This window comes from Varanus komodoensis, unplaced genomic scaffold, assembly GCF_004798865.1.
Source record: "Varanus komodoensis strain SLA01 unplaced genomic scaffold, ASM479886v1 scaffold1, whole genome shotgun sequence".
NCBI lineage: Eukaryota > Metazoa > Chordata > Lepidosauria > Squamata > Varanidae > Varanus > Varanus komodoensis.
In genome coordinates this window covers 87,819,844-87,841,625 of record NW_025335268.1, presented here as the reverse complement: position 1 = coordinate 87,841,625, position 21,782 = coordinate 87,819,844, and the positions used below count along the sequence as shown (strand labels likewise).

Sequence of the window (21,782 nt, the reverse complement as noted above, 5' to 3'; positions counted from 1 at the left end):
CATGCCTATTGTCCCCAGCCATCACAGAGTCATAGTCTAACACATCTTGAGGACAACAGTCTTGGAAGGCCACTAGTTCACATGGAATACGCAGTGTAACATTTAGCAAGTGCATTCTTACAGTTCTAGTAATGAGGTGTAACAGTTATTCCTGGCGGGATAATGCATCCAACCCCCACATAAAGAGCCACATCTTGTCTGAAGTGTCGCCACAATTCAGTGAATGCAGCACTGAACACGGGGTCAATGTAGATATTATTTCTGCAACATGGTAGTGACTGTGGGAAAATGCTAACCCTGCTTGGGTTCTAGATCACGCAGAGTGCTGCTATTCGGAAGCTCAGCTTCTTCTCACCTAGCCTACTGCGAGTGGCGATGGTGGAAATGGGGTGCTGCCCCAGGAAATAACCACATAATCTGGATGGCGCACACGGACAGCAATGTGCATTAGCAATGTGGCGTGGGGTCAAGGAAAGGGAAGCAGAGCTGACATGATGCAAAGGCCTAACAGCCAGCCGAACACAGAGGTAATTTGTAAATGGGCCTTAACTCATGCATGTTAATCTCTTCCCTTCCCTTGGGAGAAGGCCAGGAGGGAAACAGCATAAGCAAACAAGTCAGTGATCATGGTGAGCAATCAATTGGTGAATTAACCCAGTCTGTTATTTGGTCTGAACTGCCCATTTGGAAAATGGGGATATTCTTGGTTACCCTCACAAGGTAGCTGGAAGGACTCGTGCAGTACAGATAATGGGCTACCTTGTGGAACTATTGGAGGGAAATGATGCCCCAAATACTCCTTTCTGCAGTTCTCTTATACGCATTATTTACAATAAACCTTTCATTATCAATGCCAATAGCATTCCCTGAGGTAAGCCACATCGTAGCAAGTGGCCCAACTACCCTATTCATGACACACAAGGTACCTTCTTGCTTGACTTGCGTTGCATGTATTTGGTGGCCACGACTATTCTGGGCAACACACGTAAAGTCTGTATTGAAATCTTCTTCTTTGACAGGGTCAAAAATCAGCGGCACCTCAATGTAAATGTCATCGTTTTCCACAAGTTTCCTAAGATGAGAAACAGCTCTTAGTAGGCTCACACATATCTAAGGGATGACAATTCCAGAACACTGTAACTCCTACACATTTAGATTATCCATTTGGCACTGTGTGATCCGGGGGTGGGAAAGGAAATTCACTTATGTCCAAACAGTTTTACACCACATGGGAGCAGATTGATTTCCCTGCAGCAAACCAATCTGCATTTGTTAATATTTTGTGTTTGAACTGTAGATACGGACTTGACAGGAAGTCAGCAATAAAACATATGAAGCGGTTACAGGGTCCGATAAAAACCAGGTAGATACAGGTGCCAATTCCCATTCTGGCATGAAGCTTACTGGGTGAGTTTGGGGTAGTCACTCTTGTTCTACATAATCTACTTTCCAAGGCTGTTGAGAGAATAACACTAAAAGTGGAGAAAAAGACTTGATAATATTCCACAACAGCATTCTGAACTTCATATAGTGCAATGCAATAAAGTAAAACAAAGGAAGGGAAAAAAGCAACATATGACCCACAATATTAGTAGCCTAGGCACCATTGAACTTAATGGGGCTTACTTCATGTGGTTAGCATTTGACCATATACTCAAATGAGACCAAGGACCAGAAGCCATGTAGATAGCATTGCAACAAATGCAATGCTCAACATGCTATAAGTAATTTTTAATATTGATTGTAGTCTAAGGATGATGGGCCTTGGTGAAGGCTAGTTTTGTATGAACTTGCTAAACCCTAAGAACCTCCATCTATGCAGGATGGATCAGCTCAAAAGACTACTTGTCCATAGTAAGCAGGACATGAATACAGTATGCATTAATACACATGTTCCATGATTTCTCTCATCCTCTTTTAAACCCATCCAAATTGCTGAACATCAGTACATCTTGTGGTAGCAAATTATATGGTTTAGTTATGCGCTTTGTGAAGAATACTTAAAACAAATATCATGAATTTCCCACCATTCAGCTTCATGAGATGATCCTGGCTTACCTCACCTCCCTTGACATTTGTTTCCTCACCTAACCTTTAATTGCAGAAGTGGGTCTGCTTTTTGAGAGCAGGTTGGAGGCAGAGGCTAAGGGAGGTACCAGCCAACCGTTTCCCTCTAGCAGCCAGCCTCAGCTCCCCCTTCGACCCCAGACTGGAGGCAATGATATGCTCAGACAAACGGCTCTGCTGCCATCATTTCTACTTTGGCTCCATGTAGGGCGGATTCCCATCCTGAGAGACTCTGTGTGTGTGTTGTCCTAAGTATAGTACTTAGCAAGGTGTTATGGACATTCCGCATTTTCCTCAATCTTTCCACTGGGCTTTGGTCCCATGCCTCACTTAAGTAAAGGGAACACATACTTAATAGGAGAGAAGTCTGAAGTTGATGGCTTTTAGTATGCTTCCAAAGAAAGCAACTGGGAGTAGGGGAAATAACATGGCATTCGATAGTACTTACTGAGCTTTTCCTTCGTAAATTCTCCCTTTGTGATAAGTCTTATCAACGTAACTGTTATTAACTAGCCACCAGACATCTGTAAAAGAATGATCATTTTCACCAACGTACACTTTACATGGGATGGTCAAGCGAGAGCCTAAATGGAAAAGGAAATAAAAAAAGTAAACACACATACAAAACGCAATCTAAAGAGCATGTTGCACAGTAAAGAATGGTACCTTTCCTTTATTCTTAAGAAGTTTCTAGAAGCAACTAGAAGAAAGCAATTCTCCCTTGAACTGGCATTCAACACCCAGAATTAAAGAGTCATGGAGTAACTTTAATTCAGTAAAATCCACAATTGGGCAATAGCTTTATTGGAACTAGCCACAATCTCACAACCTCCTTAGTCCATGTTTTAGATCCATTTTCTTTTCCTTTATGGATCAGTACAACTATTCTTGGTGGCATTTTTTAACAAATTCAGCTGGGTATTTTGCTTTTATTTCATGTGTTTTGTTCTGTTAGCTTGGCAATGGCATGTGTGAGAAGCTGAACTCAATGAGCAGTTAATTCTTTCCAGAGAGGTGGTTGAACTGCTTTCAAATAAGTTGTTAAAGAGGTGGTTCTCACACAGCTTACACTGAAGAAATCCTACTTGATTCTGGGCAGTTAAGGATTTGTGAAGTCTACTTTTGCCAGTTTTCAACTGGTGTCCTTGAAGGAGGGAATCAGGCCTTCAACCTCCCTTCCCACTTCCCAGTGGGCACACAAAGGACTATTCCAGCAGTGTTTCAAAACCAGGAAAGCCACACAGAAGAGTAAAGGGGGTACAGAGAGAGTGGAGTGACTAGGACACAAAGAATCTGAGCTGTTCTTTTCCTTCCATCCCCTGCTGACCTATAATGCAAATTCAGAGGAGCTGTGGAGAGAAAACTTCAGGATTTACGCTCCTGAAGAGAATCAAAGACATCACAGGATCTCTAAAGTGCCTCAGCCCCTTGGATGCTGGACAGATGTTGCTGAACAACACACAAGTTCAATGATGACACTTGTTGGGTTATAGTCCAATACATCTGGAAGATGCTGGGTCATGGGAAACTGACTTAGGACAAACACAGATTGGCTAGTTTCCAAGGTATGTCTTACAATTTAAAGTGCTTGCTTGTTCAGCCAAACTATTCAATATGAAAAATTGTAAGAGATAGCCAGGAACATTCAGTATGCCATTTTGTACAGCTTCTTTAGTTGTGTAATGCCTACTCACTCCTTACAGAATTAAAGGAATAGAGCCAAAATTATTTAGCTGAATACCTCCTCCCTTTGGTTTAACCACATCCTCCATGAATCAGACTTGCATTCTGATCATCCAGAAAGGTTAGTCAGTGTGATGCTTTGTGTTTGGTAATGTTTTACTGCTGCAGTTTAATCTTTTATGACAGCAGCCTCATCTCACTCACAAACACAGGTCTCTTAAAAGGACATCAGATACAAAGAGTTCCTTCCATGGAAAAGCCAAGATGAAATCAAAGAATATTTAGCTATGCCAGAGACATCAAATGGTCCCATGCCTGTCCTTTGAGCAAATATGTTGACAATGCTATCTCCTCAGCACCTTTTCCTCCACTGAAACAAGTGTGTAGGTCTGGTTTCAGAATACTTGATCTTTTGCTAAAGGGGAGTTCTCAGGCAAGGAAAAGATGGGGATGCTGATCCAAATAGAGGATAAGGGGAAAGAGAAAAAGTCCTGTGTGGCACAAGGAACCCAGGTTTTGTTCATCTTGCTCTGTCTTTCTGCACTGGTGGCAGCTAATTCTACTAGCTCTATTCTTGTTTTTATGGCCATGCTCACCATACCCAAATCCATATCTAAGTCTTCCAGCTTGTGAATGAAGAAACTGGAGCTTCCTTGGCAGAAGATAGATTGCTAGAACCAAGAGACACCAAGTGTGGCCACACTATTCTGCTTTACTAATGTCAGGTGGTTCAAGATTTGTGGGATTTACATTGGCCAGTTCTCAAAGGAGAGTCCATATTAGCATCCCTCCAAGCCTGAAGGTGGGAATCAGAGCTTCATCCTCCCTATTCTCTTTCCAATTGCAGTAATTAGTATTGAAAGTATAATATGCAGAGCACATCATGAGAAAGGCGGGGCTAGATGAATCACCACTTGGAATTAAGATTGGAGAAATATCAACAACCTCAGATATGCAGATGATACCACTCTAATGGCAGAAAGTGAAGAGGAACTAAAGAGCCGCTTAATGCAGGTGAAGGAGGAGAGCACAAAAGTTGGCTTGAAACTCAACATTAAGAAAACTAAGATCATGGCATCCTGTCCTCTCACTTCCTGGCAAATAGATGGGGAAGAAATGCAGGTAGTGACAGATTTTATTTTCCCGGACTCCAAGATCACTGCAGATAGGGACTGCAGCCAAGGAATTAAAAAACACTTGCCGCTGGGGAGGAAAGCTATGGCAAACCTAGATGTCTAAAAGCAGAGACATCACCCTGCCGACAAAAGTGCATATAGTCAAGGCTATGGTTTTCCCTGTTGCAAGGTATGGCTGTGAAAGCTGGACCATAAGGAAGGCTGAGCGCCAAAGGATTGAGGCCTTTGAATTGTGGTGCTAGAGGAAACTCCTGCAAGTCCCTTGGACTGCAAGGCGATCAAACCAGTCAATCCTAGAGAAGATCAACCCTGACTGCTCTTTAGAAGGCCAGATCCTGAAGATGAAACTCAAATACTTTGGCCACCTAATGAGAAGGAAGGACTCCCTAGAGAAGAGCCTAATGCTGGGAACAATAGATGTCAAAAGAAGAAGGGGACGGCAGAGGATGAGGTGGCTAGATGGACTCACTGAAGCAGTTGGTGTGAGCTTAAGTGGACTCCGGGGAATGGTGGAGGACAGGAAGGCCTGGAGGAATGTTGTCCATGGGGTCACGATGGGTTGGACATGACTTCGCGACTAACAACAACAACAGGTACATTAGCATGTGCAACTTTTATGAAAACCTCTGCCATCCTTTCTCTTCTTTTTGGCTAAGTTTTCTCTCTGTTTTTGGCAATGTGTAGGTGGCCGGCCTGTGCTAGACTATTGTTCAAAATCCCAGTCTCACTGGTGCATGTGTAAATTCCTTTTAGGGTCTTCTATATGTGGCGATTTGTTCATAAATCACATAGCTCAAGTGATAAGGGAGAACCAAAATTTGGTTTGATTTCTTCTGCTTCCTGAGAGGTAAAAAGTGACAGCCAAAAAAAGTCTGAGCAAAAAAGATAATCATGCTCAAGAAATCATATATTACTATCTTCCTGGGTTAAGGAACCAGTAAGAATGTATTTCAATAACTGTTATCCCAACCCTGTGGAACTAAGTATATTTATTACTTGCTCTGAAACAGAACTCATTTTGTCTAGAAACATAGACAGGACAGCGAGAGCCATTTCTTTACCATCTGTGTGATTCTTGATGGTGTATATCAGTTTCTTGTAACACAAATACTGTCCATGCTTTTCCACACAGGTAAGAGAAGTGATACCTTCTAAACTGATCCAAAACGACTTAAGGTGAAGATGGACATAATGTTTTAAATCTGGTGGAGGCAGTCTTAGCATCCCTTTGCTGCATTTGATGCTGGGGCACCAAGTTCATGCTCCAGGTGCTTCCACTACATACGTACACCTGCCTTCACCCTGTACATTGCTTCCTGAAGTACAGTGCAAAAGAACTGGAGTTGTAAGCATAAAGTGGAATACAGAGAGCTGCTTAAGTCTTCAAAGTCAATGGGCCACAAATGGATGACTTATGTAGCAGCAGCAGATGTGGCTAGGAGAATCAGTTAAAGCTTGGCTAATCACTTTTGTGAACTCCTTTTTCGTAGGGTACATTTGTCCACAGAAGGCACACATTCCTACAGTTCAAAAATAGTTTTTACATAAAAACTATGCAAAAAATCTTCTGGTTCCTATATCCATGACTGGGTCCCACTCCTTCTACTTCAAAGGTATAGAACATTTGGCCCTTTCTGTACTACACATAGAGGGCACTTATCCAATTTAACTTCATTGTGTTCTCCCAGCACAATCTTCTCCAATCTCTTGCCATTCATATATTCTGGATTACAACTCCCAGCATCCCCAACCACTGACCATGCTGCTTGAAGATGATGGGAGTTAGAGTCCAAAACAGCTGGAAAGTGCTAGTTTGGGAAAGAGATGATAAGCAGCTTTGACTGTGAGTTGCAGCCTAGCATGGCGACTGCTAAGCCTCTTTCTGGCCAGGAATTCTTCAAGTCGAGCTGATTTTCAGCCCAAATGGCTGACAGAGACTAGAACATCTCTCCCTTCCAGTCCTTTGCTCTGCTGTGAAGCCATTATAACTATTTGGCATGAAAGGAAGAAACACCATTGAACCAAAGAGTGGAATGACAATTAAACGCAGGTTTTGCCCTTACTGCAAAAACAGCTTACTTGTGGCTATTCTCTTATTGCATAAAATAGTAACTCAGTCATTAGCTGGATTTGCGATTGGAACTAACCCAAGAGTTACTGCCATGTACAAGAAATGGAAACTGAGTTTTACCAAACAGTTTTTCACATTGAATTCTAATTTTGTATCCCCGCCATGTAAAAAAAGACTTAGTGTACATCAAGTTAATCATTACCAGAACTTCGCTTCCCAAAACTCCCTGTTGAATAAATTCTTGACCTTACCAAGAACTGCTAATGTAATCTTTTGGTTCGGATAAACAATCACAGGGACGGTTTCCTTCTCTTGGCCTACAGAGAATTCACAGGAAGAATGTTGTAGAGAATTACATTAAGTTTCAGAAGCAATACATTAGTCTCAGGGTACACACATTTCAGATTTCACAAGAAAAGTGGCAACCTCTTCAAGAGGATAAGGCATCACTGACAATTCACAGTCACACTGGAATATGCAGTCTGACACTACTTGAAAAAGTACACCAAATGGCATTGCAAACAGCCGGCCTCTTGACATGGCACCCAGTTGTGCAATGTGTGACCGTGAGACAATGACACACACTCTCACCCTTACCTAACTCATGGAGCTCTTGGAAGCTAAAATAAAGGATCAAGATAAAACTGTTTATGAGGCAACATCCAATTGGGCCAGGTTGCTATTGGAACTTGCATTCCACAAGCTCAGATCCAATAGCGTTAGCTAGAGGGAGATGATTTAGGTTATCAGTCGTGTCTGTTGGACACTGCCCACACTAAACATGATGGATTATATTGTTACACCATCTTGTGCTACTTGGAGGAAAGGCCAGATATAAATATAACATATAAGCATGTCATGATAACATCTTTTAAAGGTATATTTTATCTCCTGCCAATATTTACAAGTAAATCTGGCAGTTGGTTAAAAAAAAATCTAAATACATCCCCAAACACTGCCAACATATACCGAGTATAAGGTATTTTGTACAAGAGTTATTATTTGTTGATTGATTTCTATACTACCCCACAGCCAAAGCCTTCTGGGCAGTTTATAACTGTCCATACAAACAGAGAATAAAATTGCAAAGAGAACCAGAAAATCGGAAAACATTAAAATGTTTAAACTGCTACGTAAAAAAGGCAATAATAAACTATCTGTGGGAACACCAGGAATAGGCAACCCCTGCAAGCCCCTGGGTGAGCAAGCAAGTTTTTAAAGGCTTCAGAAAACCTGGCTCCAAAAAGATGACAAGCAGTGTTAGCCAGGCCAAAGTGGAAAGCTTGTTCCACAATCAGGAGGCCTCCACAAAGAAAGCCTCCCACGCACTTTTTGCCACCTCCATGCAGACTCCCTCAGAGTCCCTACTTGGAGGAAGGCCCTAAAGGTTGAGCACAGTGTCCCAAGCGTCATGGTCAGGAGGAACTCTCTGACAAGCATTGTGGTTCTATGTAAAACTTGACAGGTTAAACAGAGCACCTTGCATTGGGACTGGAAACGTACAGGCAGCCAGTGCAAGAGAGCTGGAACCAGTTCTCTGTGTTGGTACCTGTGGGTCACAGTTATTAATCTGGCTGCCACAATCTGCAGCTTCTGAGCTGTCTTCAAGGACAGTCCTGCATGCAGCGCATTGCAGTAATCTAATTTAATGATTATCAAAGCATAGATTACTGAAGCCAGACTATCCCTGTCCATCTAGGGGCATAGCTGGGCTTATAATTTATAAGCACAAGGTTAATTGTCTCAGAGATAATTGTGCATGGTTAATCTTTTAATGCAGACCCACTGTATGTGAGTTCTCTGAGAAAGGATGGTAGGAAGCCATTACTGGACCACAAGTCAAGGTTCAGAATGAATAGGTCTGGATCAAGAAAGGAAGGGAGGAGGTATGGGCAGAAGGAGCCTAATATGAGTACTTAAAGCATTTGACTTCCCTTGCATGGATTGTGCCTATGTGTGAACATGGGATAGAAAATGAAATGTGCTGTGAATCTCTGTTAACAAGATGACAACTGTATGGCTAAAAAAATGAACTACCTGAAACAACAGAGAGCTAAAAATTAAGATGACTATCAAACATGTTATTTTCATCACCTTGGCACATCTATAACATTAAGAGCACAAAAATAATGGGTAAATGCAGCCAATGATTTTGGAAGTGGTAATTAACCAGCTGTAGGCATGTAGCAAGTTGGTAAGCAAGTCATGCATATTGCCCTGGCAAGTGTTGAGGAGAATTTTACATCTGCCTTGTTTCACCATGTTTCTGCTCAAGGACAGAACTGTGGTGGAATATTAGCAGCTTCCTTGGCAAGGCAATGCAGACTACAGCAAACTATTTGCCCTGCGGCTTCCAGGGTGAGTCGATAATGTGCCTGTGACTTAAAATGAGGTTGGTGTCACCTTAAAGACTAACTCATTTATTATGTCAGAACCTACTGTGGACCCAAGACAGAGCTAATTAATTGATCTTTAAAGTGCCACAAGATTGCTTCTGCTATAGCAGGCTAATCTGGCTGCCTCTGGAAATTGTGATGGTGAATTGCTTCAGTGTTTCGATTTTGATTGCATATGATTAACCAGAGTATATTGTACCTGATGTATTGCTCCCTTCATTAGCAAAGAGGACAAGCTGGGTATTAGAACCATCTAGGGAGGAAGAAGGGTATGAAAGGGATCTCTACCTCTTGCTGAAAAGCAGAGGGGTATAGAAACAGCCCCAAAATCTCCCAAACACTGCACTAGCCCAAGAACGTCCACTGGTAGTCTTCAGCCAGCCGGGCTGCTAAGACTACAAAAAGCTGATCCAAAGTTACCCTGTACTTGCTCCTTTTCATCTGTGAAAAGTCCTGGTGCTACACATCTTCAACTCTCATCCCCTACCCCAGCAGTCCTTTAAAAGGTGAAGCTAGCTGCCCCTCCACCTCTGAAATTACAAGAGGAGCAAGCCTGGGCATTCTTTTCCTCTGTGCAATTTTCAGAGGTTCCCAAATGGTCCAAACGGGTTTTTATAATGCTGTTCCTGTTACAATGAATCTGAAATGGGATTAAACACACTACCGCCATCTGCTGTCCAGCATGTGTACTGAGCAGCAAATTAACAGCCGTGATTGTTTGTCAGTGCAGTGGACACAGCTGTTTTTATGCAGTTTAAAGAAAGTAAGTGAAGTAGAATCTGTGCCTGCTTTCCTTGTCTAGCACTAATTTAATATGAAATCTACCAAGCTGTCTGAGGATGCTTCAATGCAGGCATCGTACAGGATTATTCCACTTTGTAGCCAGAGGGTTTGAAAACACAGCTGTTCCACTGGCCACAAGGGCTGGCATTTCCCAAAGCAGTCATTGACACTAGCACACTGATCATAGTTCTCTGCTTCAGGCTGCCCTCAAAAGCAGGTAGCTGGAATGTTGTGCTTGGCAGCCTCATAGCTTCAGAGGTTGACAAGTGTGATGATGAGAAACCAAGACAGTAAGGAGTTACTGGTCACAATTAGCAGCCAGAATGCTTTCTAGGGAAGCTGTTTACAGGAAGCAGTGTGCATGACCCTCTCAGCTGCCGTTGCTCAACAACATCTCAGGATTTAGTAAATGACCCACAGTTCTGCATTCTGCACCTCTCTGTTCCTTTTGGATATGTCAAGCTTCTGGTCCTGTGACTGGTGAGCTCTTACTAGTGGAATGTGGAGCCAGATCGGGGGAAGTTTCCAGTAGTCCTGATGGGAGCACTTGGGTGTCCTGTCACCCAGCCAACCACAATCCGGCAAAATTAACATGGAAAGCTACCTCAAGCCAAGTCAAGCCATTGATTCATCTAGCTCCACATGCTGACTGAGAGTATTTCTCAAGTTTCAGAGAGGAGTCATGTCTTGCCCTTGGTTGAACTTGGGACCTTTGCAAAGCTTCATATCTGCCACTAAGCAAAGGTCCCTTCCAGTAGTCATAACCTGCACCATTTTGTATGCCACCTTTTATAACAATGTGCACATTTTGCATATATTTATCCTGGTGGGAATCTCAAGTTACCTGCATACAGAAGTTGTCTTTAAAGGAAAAAGAAAGCAAAGTAAACACTGTACTGTTAATAGACAGGCATCCGTCACTCAAATAGTGCAACATGGGTTATTACCAAAGGCTTGCAGCTGAATGATCCTGGTGATGTTATATGTTGTCTTTTCATGCTCAAAGGTCATTAGACAAGTATAGTAGCCCAAATCATCCAATGATACAGAACTGATCATGAGATAATGTGTGTTTTTCAAAGTGATAAACTTTTTATTGTCTATATCCAGAGGGGTTGAGTCCTAAAAAGAATTAAAAATAAACAAGTCAGCAAGCAAGCATGGAATATTGAATCAGGCTTGCTTTGTTGTCCTTGGTCCTTGTACTACCGAGAATTCTTCCTTGATCCATGGCTATGGATCCATGAACAGAATGGAACTTCTCGGAGCCACCATGATGCGGAACTGGCCTCTTTCCACTCCACTGAAGCTCAGGGCTTGAAATACAGAAACTCCCAAACTTAAGTCACCACAATAACATATTTATTGTGTATGGTAGTTTTATGCTACCTCCTTCTTCAGAAGACACCAGGATATTATGTAAACTGTAATTTCAAAAATTCCAAGCTAAAATAATCAAATGGGTGTCTGTCTCTCCATCAGCCCCATACCACTAAGATTATAAAACCTAGGCACCTGAAATTTGGCCCGTACACTGAGAGGGACCCAGGAATTATTTTGCTTCTAGAACACATTAATTAATTGTCATTAATGTTAATGCATGCTTGTGATGGCAGCCTACAGGACATCTTCAGGGCAGGCTGGCTCAACTTAACATCACTTTCCTCTCCAGTTTGAACCCCTGGTGGGTTTGTTGTCCAAAGGACAATGCTATAAATCTACTCCCTTGCCCCTGCTCTGGGGCAGCCTCACTTCCCCAGGAAAATAAAGTGAATAGACTAGGGTTCCTGTAGGCATGGCTTCACACAACCAGAGTAGTTCCAAAGTGTTTAGCTCTGATAGCTGTGTAACTTTTCTTGAAGCTTACAGCCTGTGAGAAGCCAGATGCTTTCACTGGTTGGATAGAGAAGAACATAAGCAATGTTGTTTTGGCTGTAGTGCTATATCAGATCTGAGGAAACTACTTGGCTTTCTTCAGCTACTGCCAGTGGTCAAGGAGGATGGGGATTGGAATCCAACAACTGCTGGAGAGTCTGTTGTTCCCAGCCTCTGTGCTGTTGTATGAATATCAGAAATCACCATTTGAGGGGTACTGCTGTTCTTCCCCCATGTTCAGGCTGCTCACAACTGACTGCTTCTGCTCCAAAGCCAGCAATAAATTAGTAATCATTCATACCTTGTACCACCTGAGTGCATAGCCTGTATCCTTTTGTATAAAACTCTCCAGGTTGGGACAAACCAGCTTCCCAGGACTGGATATGAAGGCCTTTTGAGGATAGGAAAGAGCGTGGACAAAACTTTTATCAACCACTTGCAGATGAATAGCCACATCGGAACAGTAAGACGAATTCCTGCAGGCAGAGAAGGAAATGGGTTGAGGGAGCATTCACATAAAAAAGGGGAAAGTGTTCACTTCAACCATTTTCCTTTTTGTTATTCCTATTAACTATCTTAAATCAAATTAAATAGGAATATTAGACATTTGACTGTAAGTTACTCATTGGTCATGTCCAGTTGTAGCTTTGTCTTTCAGATGTTCTGCCCAAAGCTGTAAATTTGCTCTATCCACTTGCTCTTTCACTGAAGAATTGAAATCCAAGCTCTGCACATATGAATTTTCCTCTTCTGCTTTTCTGCTGCATAACCTCTAGGAGGCAATGTGCTATAGCAGATCCTCACAATTCCACAAACAGGAAAATCTCTTTTCAGAAATACTGCATTTTCCTCATTCTAAAGTAGCTTGACAACGTGCTCTCAAAAAAAAAAAAAACTGGAGGATGTGAAACTGGATGATCAAGTCACCTAAAGAATCAATGAACAACTCTGAGTAAGGAATCGCATGTACACAATAAGCGCCATGCTTAGAAAGGCTCTTTGGGGAACATACTGTGCTAATTTACGTTCTGTGTCTTTTTCTCCACAACAGCTGCTTCCTGGGCTGAAGGCCTGAGAAAAGAATGGGATACGGCATAGAAGGCTGCTGCAAATACTGAGGGACATTAAAAATCAGGGACCCAAAGTATGCAAGTAGAAACCCTTTCTGCAAAGAACGAGCCACCAATGGACACAACTCAATGGTTTCAATTCATTCTAATTACTTACACTTGGAGTGAACCCACTGGAATCTTAAGACTAGGGATGTGTGAAGGATCCATTTTGGGGGCAGGGATCCACTGGATCCCCTGGGCTCGGCTGCCAGACTCTACTTTGTCATGGCCCCCAGGCTGAGTTCCTGCAGGAATGCCCAACATTTGTGCAGCACTTGCCAAGAATGGAGGCCCCGGGAGCATCCCACTTCTACACCACCTGCAGCGACTTTTGCCAATGATGCTGCACCTGATACAGAAGAAGATGGCCAGTTGTGCTATCTTTGCTCCATGAGCATTCACAGGCTTCCTCTCAGCTCAGCTCAGCTCTCTTTCCACAACTGGGCCAAACATAAGAGGAAGATCTGCAGGTGCATGGCGGATGGATTCTGCTGAGTTTCAACCCAACCCTACCATTGATTTCTATGCAACATGTGATTAAGTTTGCATCTAGTACAATGCAGGTAGTGCAGAAAAGCCTGCATGCTTCTAGACCAGGCTTTTAATGCACCATTTTCCTTCTTTGTTGGCAAAGCTTTCTCTGGGCTCCAGATGAAGTTGCCTTCCACTTGTAAGCCTCCCAGGTTTTCCTGAAGTGTATTCTACATTTTGCTTTACAACAGAAAACTTACTAAGGAACAAAAGAAGGAATTCTGCACAATGCTTCTGGAGTACTAGTGCTAGCAATGCTGTCTAGAAGTACTCCCAGTCAGTTAAAATATTTTGCTGAGCAAAAAAAGGGAGAGGGGGAAAAGCACTCCAGTTACAGAAAATACAGAATTGAATACTAGAGCCTCTTGCCTGATGTAAGTTTAGAGAAGCCCCAGATTTTAAAAATGCCAGAAAGAGTGTTAACAGAGTGCACCTTTACCACAGCAGCTGCATGACCAGGCTGACATTTCCATGGAGGTGTCCACCATAGCCTGAAGACCCCTTCCTTGGTCAGTCACCAACTGCTCAGATCCCCTCAGCATATACTTGAACTTGGGATTGTCTTCCCCCACTTTTATCACTTGGGTCTTGTGTGCACTGAACTACATTTGCTAATTGGATGCCTATTTTTCCAGGGTGCAGAGATTATTCTGGAGCTCCTCACAATCAGTTTTTGTGAATAATTTGGCCCCTTCACTGTTCATTCCTAATTCCAGACAATCTATGAATAGGTCAAACAACATTGGTCCCAACAGAAACCCCTATGAGACCCTGTTGCCTACAGCCTTCTAGAGGAATAATTTACCATTTATTCCTACTCTCTGCTTTCTCTTCATAAACCAATTACAGATCCATAAAAAGAGCTCTCTTCTTATTCAATTGCCAGTAAGTTTGTGCAAGAATCTTTGGTGTGGGACTTTGTCAAAAGCTTTTGAAAGTCAAATAAACCCAAAAGAGTTCAGTAAAAAACATTTTCCCAGGTAAGTATGTAAAGGGTTGCAGTCTAAGAAATATTGCCCTTGAAAATAAGAGACATTCATTAATGTATACCTGAAAATACTTCTCTACACTGTTACTATATCTTAGTTGAACTGAACTTTCATGGCTTCCCCCAAAGAACCCTGGTGAATTCTGGATTTTGGTAAGAATGCTGAAAATGTTCTGTCCTCAGCAGCCTCGACTAGGCTACAGTTTCCAGGTTTCCTTGGGGAGAGGAACTAACCACTGAATAGCTAGCACATGTTGTGTTGTTATAGTTGTCTGAGTACTGAAAACTAGGTCCAAAGTGCTCATTTCTGCTCTAGCATGACTTGCATGAATTAACAGGTAGTTCTCGTTATAGCTTTTTCCATGGGATTAATAAGCATAAGGTTATTTTGAAACTGAGCTCAACAATCTGACTTTTTCCACCTAAAATTTCATTCACATTTCTGCCACAACAATATCGTTCATGTTTCATAGAATCGGCAATGTGGAAGGGACCAGAAGGCCATGGGGTCCAGCCCCCTGCTGAGTACAGGACACTGAATTTCACCATTCCACTCAGATGACTGTCCAGACACTTTCTGAATGTCTGTAACAACAGAGAGCCCACAACTTCCCCAAGGAGACTGGCTCCATTTTCGCCACCACTGATCGAAGCTGCCTCAGTTCTGAACAGGAGTCTTGTATGTCATTCATTGTGCAAGTTTAGCGCAAGTGAAGGGCCTTTTGAAGACATTTAGTTCATTACAGGATCACAGAAAGGAGATGTGCTCTGTGCATGTATGTACTTCTGCTCTTAGCTACTCTAGAGACTGTTTCTGATGCTGGATAGGAAGTGGCTTCATGAGCCAGCATCCTTCATCCATTCAAACATGATGCTTACAATCTGACATAAAGCCTGCCTTGGGAATCAAACCACACTGGAAACCCAGGAACTGACCTCACGGTCCAACCACACAGTGCATTAAACAGAGTGACAACAGCCCAACAGCCCCAGGAGAGGGGGAAGAAGGACACAACCCCCTGCTCTGCCTGATGGGTTCAGGGGAATTTTACCCACAGTGCTTGGGTAAAACTCCCAGGAGGGTTAAGATGCTTTGTGGACCCACTTCCTGACTTGGATCCAATTGAACCGTTTTGCCAGCAGAAAAGAAACTGCAGATGGGATGGAATGGAATGGACCTTCTCCATCCCTGCAGCCCCTTCTTATGCCCGAGGTGCACTCTGGAGGGATGGATAGACAAATGAGGCAGGGGGACCACAGGAGAGAAGAGGTGATGGGGGATGCCCTGTTCGACACAAGCTATGGAGCAACTTTCCCCAACTTGGTGCCCTCCAGATGTGTTGTACTTCAGCTACCAAAATGCCCAGCCAGCATCTGCAGGGTCCAGGCTGGGGAAGGATATAATAGGGTCTCTCTCATCTGTTGCTGTTGTTGAGTTAGAACCACGACATACTGGTGAGGAGGTCTGATGCTTCCTCTGAAGGAGCACTTAGAAACAGGGAAAGCGTTCTCATGGCTTTTACTATCACTAACAGTGATGTGGGTTGTAGTGGAATTTGGGGTTTGTCCACAGCTAGGGAAAGAAGGAGGCTCTCCTTTCAGTGTGCTGCAGACTGTACCCCTTTGCTTCCTTCTGAGTAAAAACAAAACACAACACAGCCAACAGATAGACTGAGATGTTTAGTTTTTAATGTAGCATTGTAGCTTGACTATTGGTCTCTGCATACAGGAGTCAAAGATCAGTTGATCTGAAGTGGGTGGGTAAGGAGAGCCTCAGAAACAGTTCAGCAAAGGGGTAGATATATTTCATTTCTACTTTATAAACTGACTTACCTCCCAAGACCCTACTCCTTTGGTAGTACTTGGCAAAACAGTAGCTCAGATCTGTCGAACCAAACCCATTGCCAGAAAATCAAAGGGTCTTTTTCATTTGGCTTGTTAAATTATTGCTATGATTTCTATAGTTGTGTTCAATGTTTCACTATGTTTTTAATCTGATTAGGGTTTTAAATTTCTGAACTTTCTGTAAACTGTGTTGGCTGGTTTCAGAAAGGTGACGTAATAATACAATCACTGAAATCAATAGTTTTTCTGAGACATATGCAGAAAATCAGTCATATTTCCTTCAATGGATGTCTATCTTTTAAAAATTATAAGATAATTCAATAATTTATTTATTTATATATTTAAGAGATGCCTACCTGAGTGTACAGATATATACCCCAGAGTCCTCAAGAGAAACTGGTAAAAACCAGAGAGCTTCATCTTGTGAGAATATTCTTGCTCCTCTGTATCCTGTCGGGATAAATGCTGCTGAGCCATTTTTGGCCCAGGTAATGTTAAGCTGCGGATCAAAGCCATTTGTTTGTCCATATCTGAGCAGAGGACATTTTAGGACCACGGGTTCTCCTGTCAGTAAAAAAGTAGGCCTGAAATGCAGGGTGTGATCTCGGCAGTTGTCTACATAAAAACAGAAATACCTGTATTAAAAATAAGAAGGCACAAGAAACAAAAAGAAAGAAAACTAACATGTTTGGACTCAAGTTTTGGCCAAGTTATTTGTACTTTTCACCTGTACTTCCTGCTCTCTGGATTCTGAAGGCAGATGTATCCAATACATTAATGCTGAAAATATACAGGAGTTCAGGCACCAAGTAGCACAGAAACCAGGAAAGAGAAAAATGATGGATGACACCCTGCAACCTGGAAAGGAGAAGTAGTGTCATAGGATATAACAGATGTCTTCTAAATTAACAGCAACCAAACATTTGACAAATATGCCACACACAAGAACAAGACAGTGTCACTCTTAGGGGTGCAGAATTATGTATGCAGTACCACCTACCTTTGGGCCTTGATCTGGCTTTGTCGCAAGTCTACTGAGCCAGGGAACAGACAGTGGCGTGGTACTGGTGGAAGGCAGACATGTAAGCCAGCCTATGAGATTATTCGAACAGAGGGTTCGCTTTCTCTGCCACGCCCTCCCACTGCCTGTGCTGTGGAAGATTGGTCCTCATTCTCGAAACCAGCTAAACAAAGTTGCCAGCTGAGGCAACATGGGAGTTGGTCAGAACATCTGGAGGAACACATCTACCCATCTACCCTGAGAGGCAAGTTGCATGGGTCAAGTTATAAATCTGCATTGGTCAGTTATTCTGATACAACACTAAGGCACTGAATGTTCCAAGTCTTCTCAACATGGAGAACCACAATCTGCTGGGTTCTATTTGATGAAGACAAATAAAGGAGTCTGAATTTGAACACAGATTCCAGCATTATATATATATTCATGTTGGATCTTAAAGCCCTGAATTCAATTGACCTATAGCCAGATGTATATAGTCTTGCTGTTCAAAGATTTCCAAAACACTGGCTTTTAAACTTGTCAGTGTACAAGATCTTATCACTCATGTAGTCAGAGTTGTTCTAGCAATTATAATAAATAACCCCAAAGCTTTTCTTAGATCATGTACTGATTAAAGGTATGTTTGTGGAAAGGCAAATAAGATCAGGGTCTACTCCTCTAAAAGTAGACTTGCAGCAAATTAAATGATCAGCATTTCTTGCTCAAGCAAATACTTCTTTCAGTTGCTACATACAGTAACTGCTGTTTCCTCAACTCTGCAAGAAAGAACCTGTTAAAGGGTGCATGAAAGAGATTCGTGGTTACCTAACATTGAGGCATCTCAGCACAGACAAACTATGTTCTATTCATTAGTCAGTCATCTGCTTGCTATAAGTTCAAGTTCATGAGTGGTCCAAAACAGGATATAAGCCAGAACCGAAATCAAATGATGGATGTGTGCACTTCACTTTTCTGCTGACCAAGCTGTACCCAGTGCACTATCTGAACCTTCTCCATAGATCTGTCAAGAAGGGCTTGAACTGGGTCATTTGGATCTCTGATTCGTAGGCAAATCTATCTAGCAAAAAGAATTTCAGAAAGATCAGTCCAGGTCAACCAGTTCACAGTGCCATGCCTAGGAATCTTGGGGAGCAACAGACCTCAAAAGGAAGTGCTTGCCCTCCAGATTGTCTCAAAGGGTTTGGGAACTATTAACACACCCAACCAGAAAGAGCAGGCCCTGGTTTTGCATTCACACAAACATACACAGAACTTAGAAAGGAAAACTTAGTTTATTCATCAGAAAAAACACAGAACAGCCACCAGCTTTAGCCTCATTTGGTCCAGGCAGCAAACAGTTCCATTAGAACCCAATCTTCTATCTCAAAAGTGAGATAGAAGAGATAGAACCCCCAGCATCTTCTATCTCAAAAGTGATGCCTGATTTTGAGCACAGCATCAGTATCAATGCATCAATGGGAGAGATCCAATAGTGGCCACCTGGTACTGGCCAGCACCCTAAAGTACCACTACAGGTCAGCATACCTGGGGGGAATGTGATGATTTCCTGGGGTCTCCATGGCTGGAGTACTGTTGGGAACCCCAAATGTTGGTGGCTAGAGATAGGCATGCCAGGTTGGGCCCCAGGGGCCTGGTGTCACAGGCAGGATGGGCATCAGCCCTGCTGGCTTGCATGGGTACCGAGTGCTGACCCCAGACCTTCAGCTCTGCACCACACTGATGGGGGGAATGGGAGACAGAGGGGCAACAGGCCAGCTCGTACATGGATCTTTGTGGCTTTGCTGACTGCAGCCTAAAGATCAAACCCTACAGGCAGGAAACCTTCTCTTCACCTTCAGCCATATGTCCTTCATGGGAGTCAAGTTCATGCGTTCAACTGTGATTCACACAATTTGTGCATGTGTGGAGTAGGCTGATGCTGGGTATGATGCCAGGGCTCCGGGTACCTCACCTGCATGGTGGGCAGCTGCGTGGGATAATGTGAAAGCTGTAGCAGCTCACGTGTGGCTGCCAGGGCCCAGGAACCACAATGGTGACATCGCAGGACAGACCCCATTGAGCATGAGCTGTTCCCTTACACCTCACAGGCCATGTACCGGGGTAGCTGCCTCTACCCCCAAGCCGTCTTCATTTATGCAGGCTCAGTTGCTTGTACTGCAGAAGAAATCAGCAGTACAGACCAGAGAAGATTGCATGGTTATCTCCATACAGACTTTAGTGGCTACTTTTTATTATTAGTGCTTGTTATTTATGAGTTGTTTAATACACAAAATAAAGCCAGAACTACATGATTTGTTACAGTAGTTACCTACTGAAATTCAGCTAACGTGAGTGGCTGGCTGTTGTTGTTCCTTTAAATTGTTCCTTACAAGTTGTTCTTGCATGTTGCTCCTTACAACATACAGCACCAACGGAAATATAAATAAAGCTCTAAAATGCTTTCCTGAGACGAACTGAGCCTTCCGCTGTTTCTGCTCAGGAAGGACTGCACACGATCAGGTGTGCATCTAATCGTCTGGCAGCCATCCCATCTCCCACCAGCGCCACCCTTGATTCTTTTCCTTCAGACACGTAATTGTGTAATTGCCTCAGCACACACTGAGTGTCCATGGAACCAACATGGCTTTCCCAGCCCCTGAAATGAGTCTGGGGTGGGGTGGGGTGGGATCGAATAGGATTAGAGTTGCAAGGGCATATGAAGCCACTGAGTTCAAGCCCCTGCTCCTCTTCCATTTGTGGTCACCCATCCAGCTGCATGCCTGCACCTTTCCAGCTTAGCAAAGGTGACTCTGCATGCTAGCTCATTGTGTAGCTATGCAGGCAGAAGTCTCAGGACATGGAAAGTACAGCTAGTATAGTTTCACTGCTACTCTTTTTAAAAGAATTATAGCTGCAAATTATATACATTCACAACCTGTCTCAGGCGAGTTAATAATGTTACAGTTGCTTCCCTCCAAAAGCCACCTTAGATGTGATACATGGAAAGGTGGAATATAGATATTTATAAATACCTATTTAAGTCAAGGATATGATCCCTTAAAACAAAACTGGGACAACATGAGGGGAATCATAGAAATGCAATGGCTGAGAAAAATGTCTTCTAGATGTTCAGGAATAAAATGAATTATAGTTTCAATAGTATAGAAAAAGGCTAGCAAAGAAGCACTTGAGTGAAAAATTTGTGTGCAAATCTCATGCAGCTGTGCAACTGGAATTACACTGACTTTGGATAATATATATACATTTTAGTCCCTCAGTCATATGCATGGCATTACTTACATGATCCTAATTTACATTCACAATTTCAATGCAATTTCTTAGCTTCAGAGATGACTTTGATCGGTGAATCAGGCAGCCAGTAAACTGAAAGACTAAATTTTGACTTGCAATAGTAAACTTGCTGTCTATTTTTCCTGTGCATTTTTCAATCAATCAATCCAGTTCAAACTACAATTGGAAAGATGCACCACCTCTCAGGGGGTTTTTGACAATTGATAAAAACAAATAATTCTATCCAACGCTGAAAATGTCTAATGCCCTACATGCAGAAAACTATTAGCAAAATCTACCATTCTTTGGCTTAAGTCAGAATTTATACTTACACAGGATTTTAGAATTTTAAGATTTGTACCCCAAACATAGTTCCCGGAAGGCTATAGCATGCTTCTCATAGTACTTATTTAATAGTTGCTAAATAGTTGCAAGAAGCCATTCACCCTAAAACAACTGGGTTAGTGAAAATCTTGAAGCAGCAAATAAGGGCTCCAGGGTTCTCGCCAACCTGCTGAATATTTCATCAGACCCGCCCTCCCCCGCAATCATACTATATTCCAGCCATCTCCACAAAGTTGCATTCAACTGATTTCCCAATGCCTCCAAAAGTAATGAGCACTTACCTGTACATGCTCATTATTTTATCTTGAAGCCCTTCAAAGTTCTGTGAAGTACGTCACCTTTTGTGTGTGGCTAGTGGAAGGAAATCAGTGCATGGTTTTATATGCAACTCAGAAAACCTAAGGGAAATTTCCCCAGATTGCCCAATCAGGATGAGAAAAAATGTGAAGAATGCCCTTTCCATGTTCTATGGCTCTGAGGGCAGGACAGAGGAATCTGCATGGGCCATGTGCAAGTGCACTGGCCAAAACAAGGGGAAATGACTGCCAGTAGATGCATAAGTTCAGTTTCCCTTTTTGTGACGCTGCTTGTTTCCAGTGGGGGAAATAATGTGCAACTAACCTCAGACAACCGTGTGGCTTTTTGACTGTCAATCGGGA

General features: G+C 42.7%; 1 protein-coding gene across 2 annotated transcripts in view; it reads right to left on the bottom strand.

Moving 5' to 3' along the window:
• The window catches only part of IL1R2 (interleukin 1 receptor type 2), a 23,027-nt gene extending 1,500 nt beyond the window's left edge, over positions 1 to 21,527 (bottom strand). The window contains exons 1-8 of one of the 2 annotated variants that reach the window (XM_044434076.1): positions 21,405 to 21,527; positions 17,215 to 17,345; positions 16,844 to 17,102; positions 12,313 to 12,487; positions 11,084 to 11,258; positions 7,209 to 7,274; positions 2,516 to 2,651; positions 927 to 1,072 (exon numbers count right to left, since the gene is read on the bottom strand). In XM_044434076.1, the coding sequence (XP_044290011.1) occupies positions 927 to 1,072; positions 2,516 to 2,651; positions 7,209 to 7,274; positions 11,084 to 11,258; positions 12,313 to 12,487; positions 16,844 to 17,102; positions 17,215 to 17,345; positions 21,405 to 21,418 (1,102 nt within the window). In that variant the 5' untranslated portion in view covers positions 21,419 to 21,527. Of the gene's footprint in view, positions 1 to 926; positions 1,073 to 2,515; positions 2,652 to 7,208; positions 7,275 to 11,083; positions 11,259 to 12,312; positions 12,488 to 16,843; positions 17,103 to 17,214; positions 18,082 to 21,404 lie in introns of those variants that run through there. The other variant, XM_044434068.1, reaches the window with a different exon arrangement.
• Positions 21,528 to 21,782: the final 255 nt, after the last annotated feature.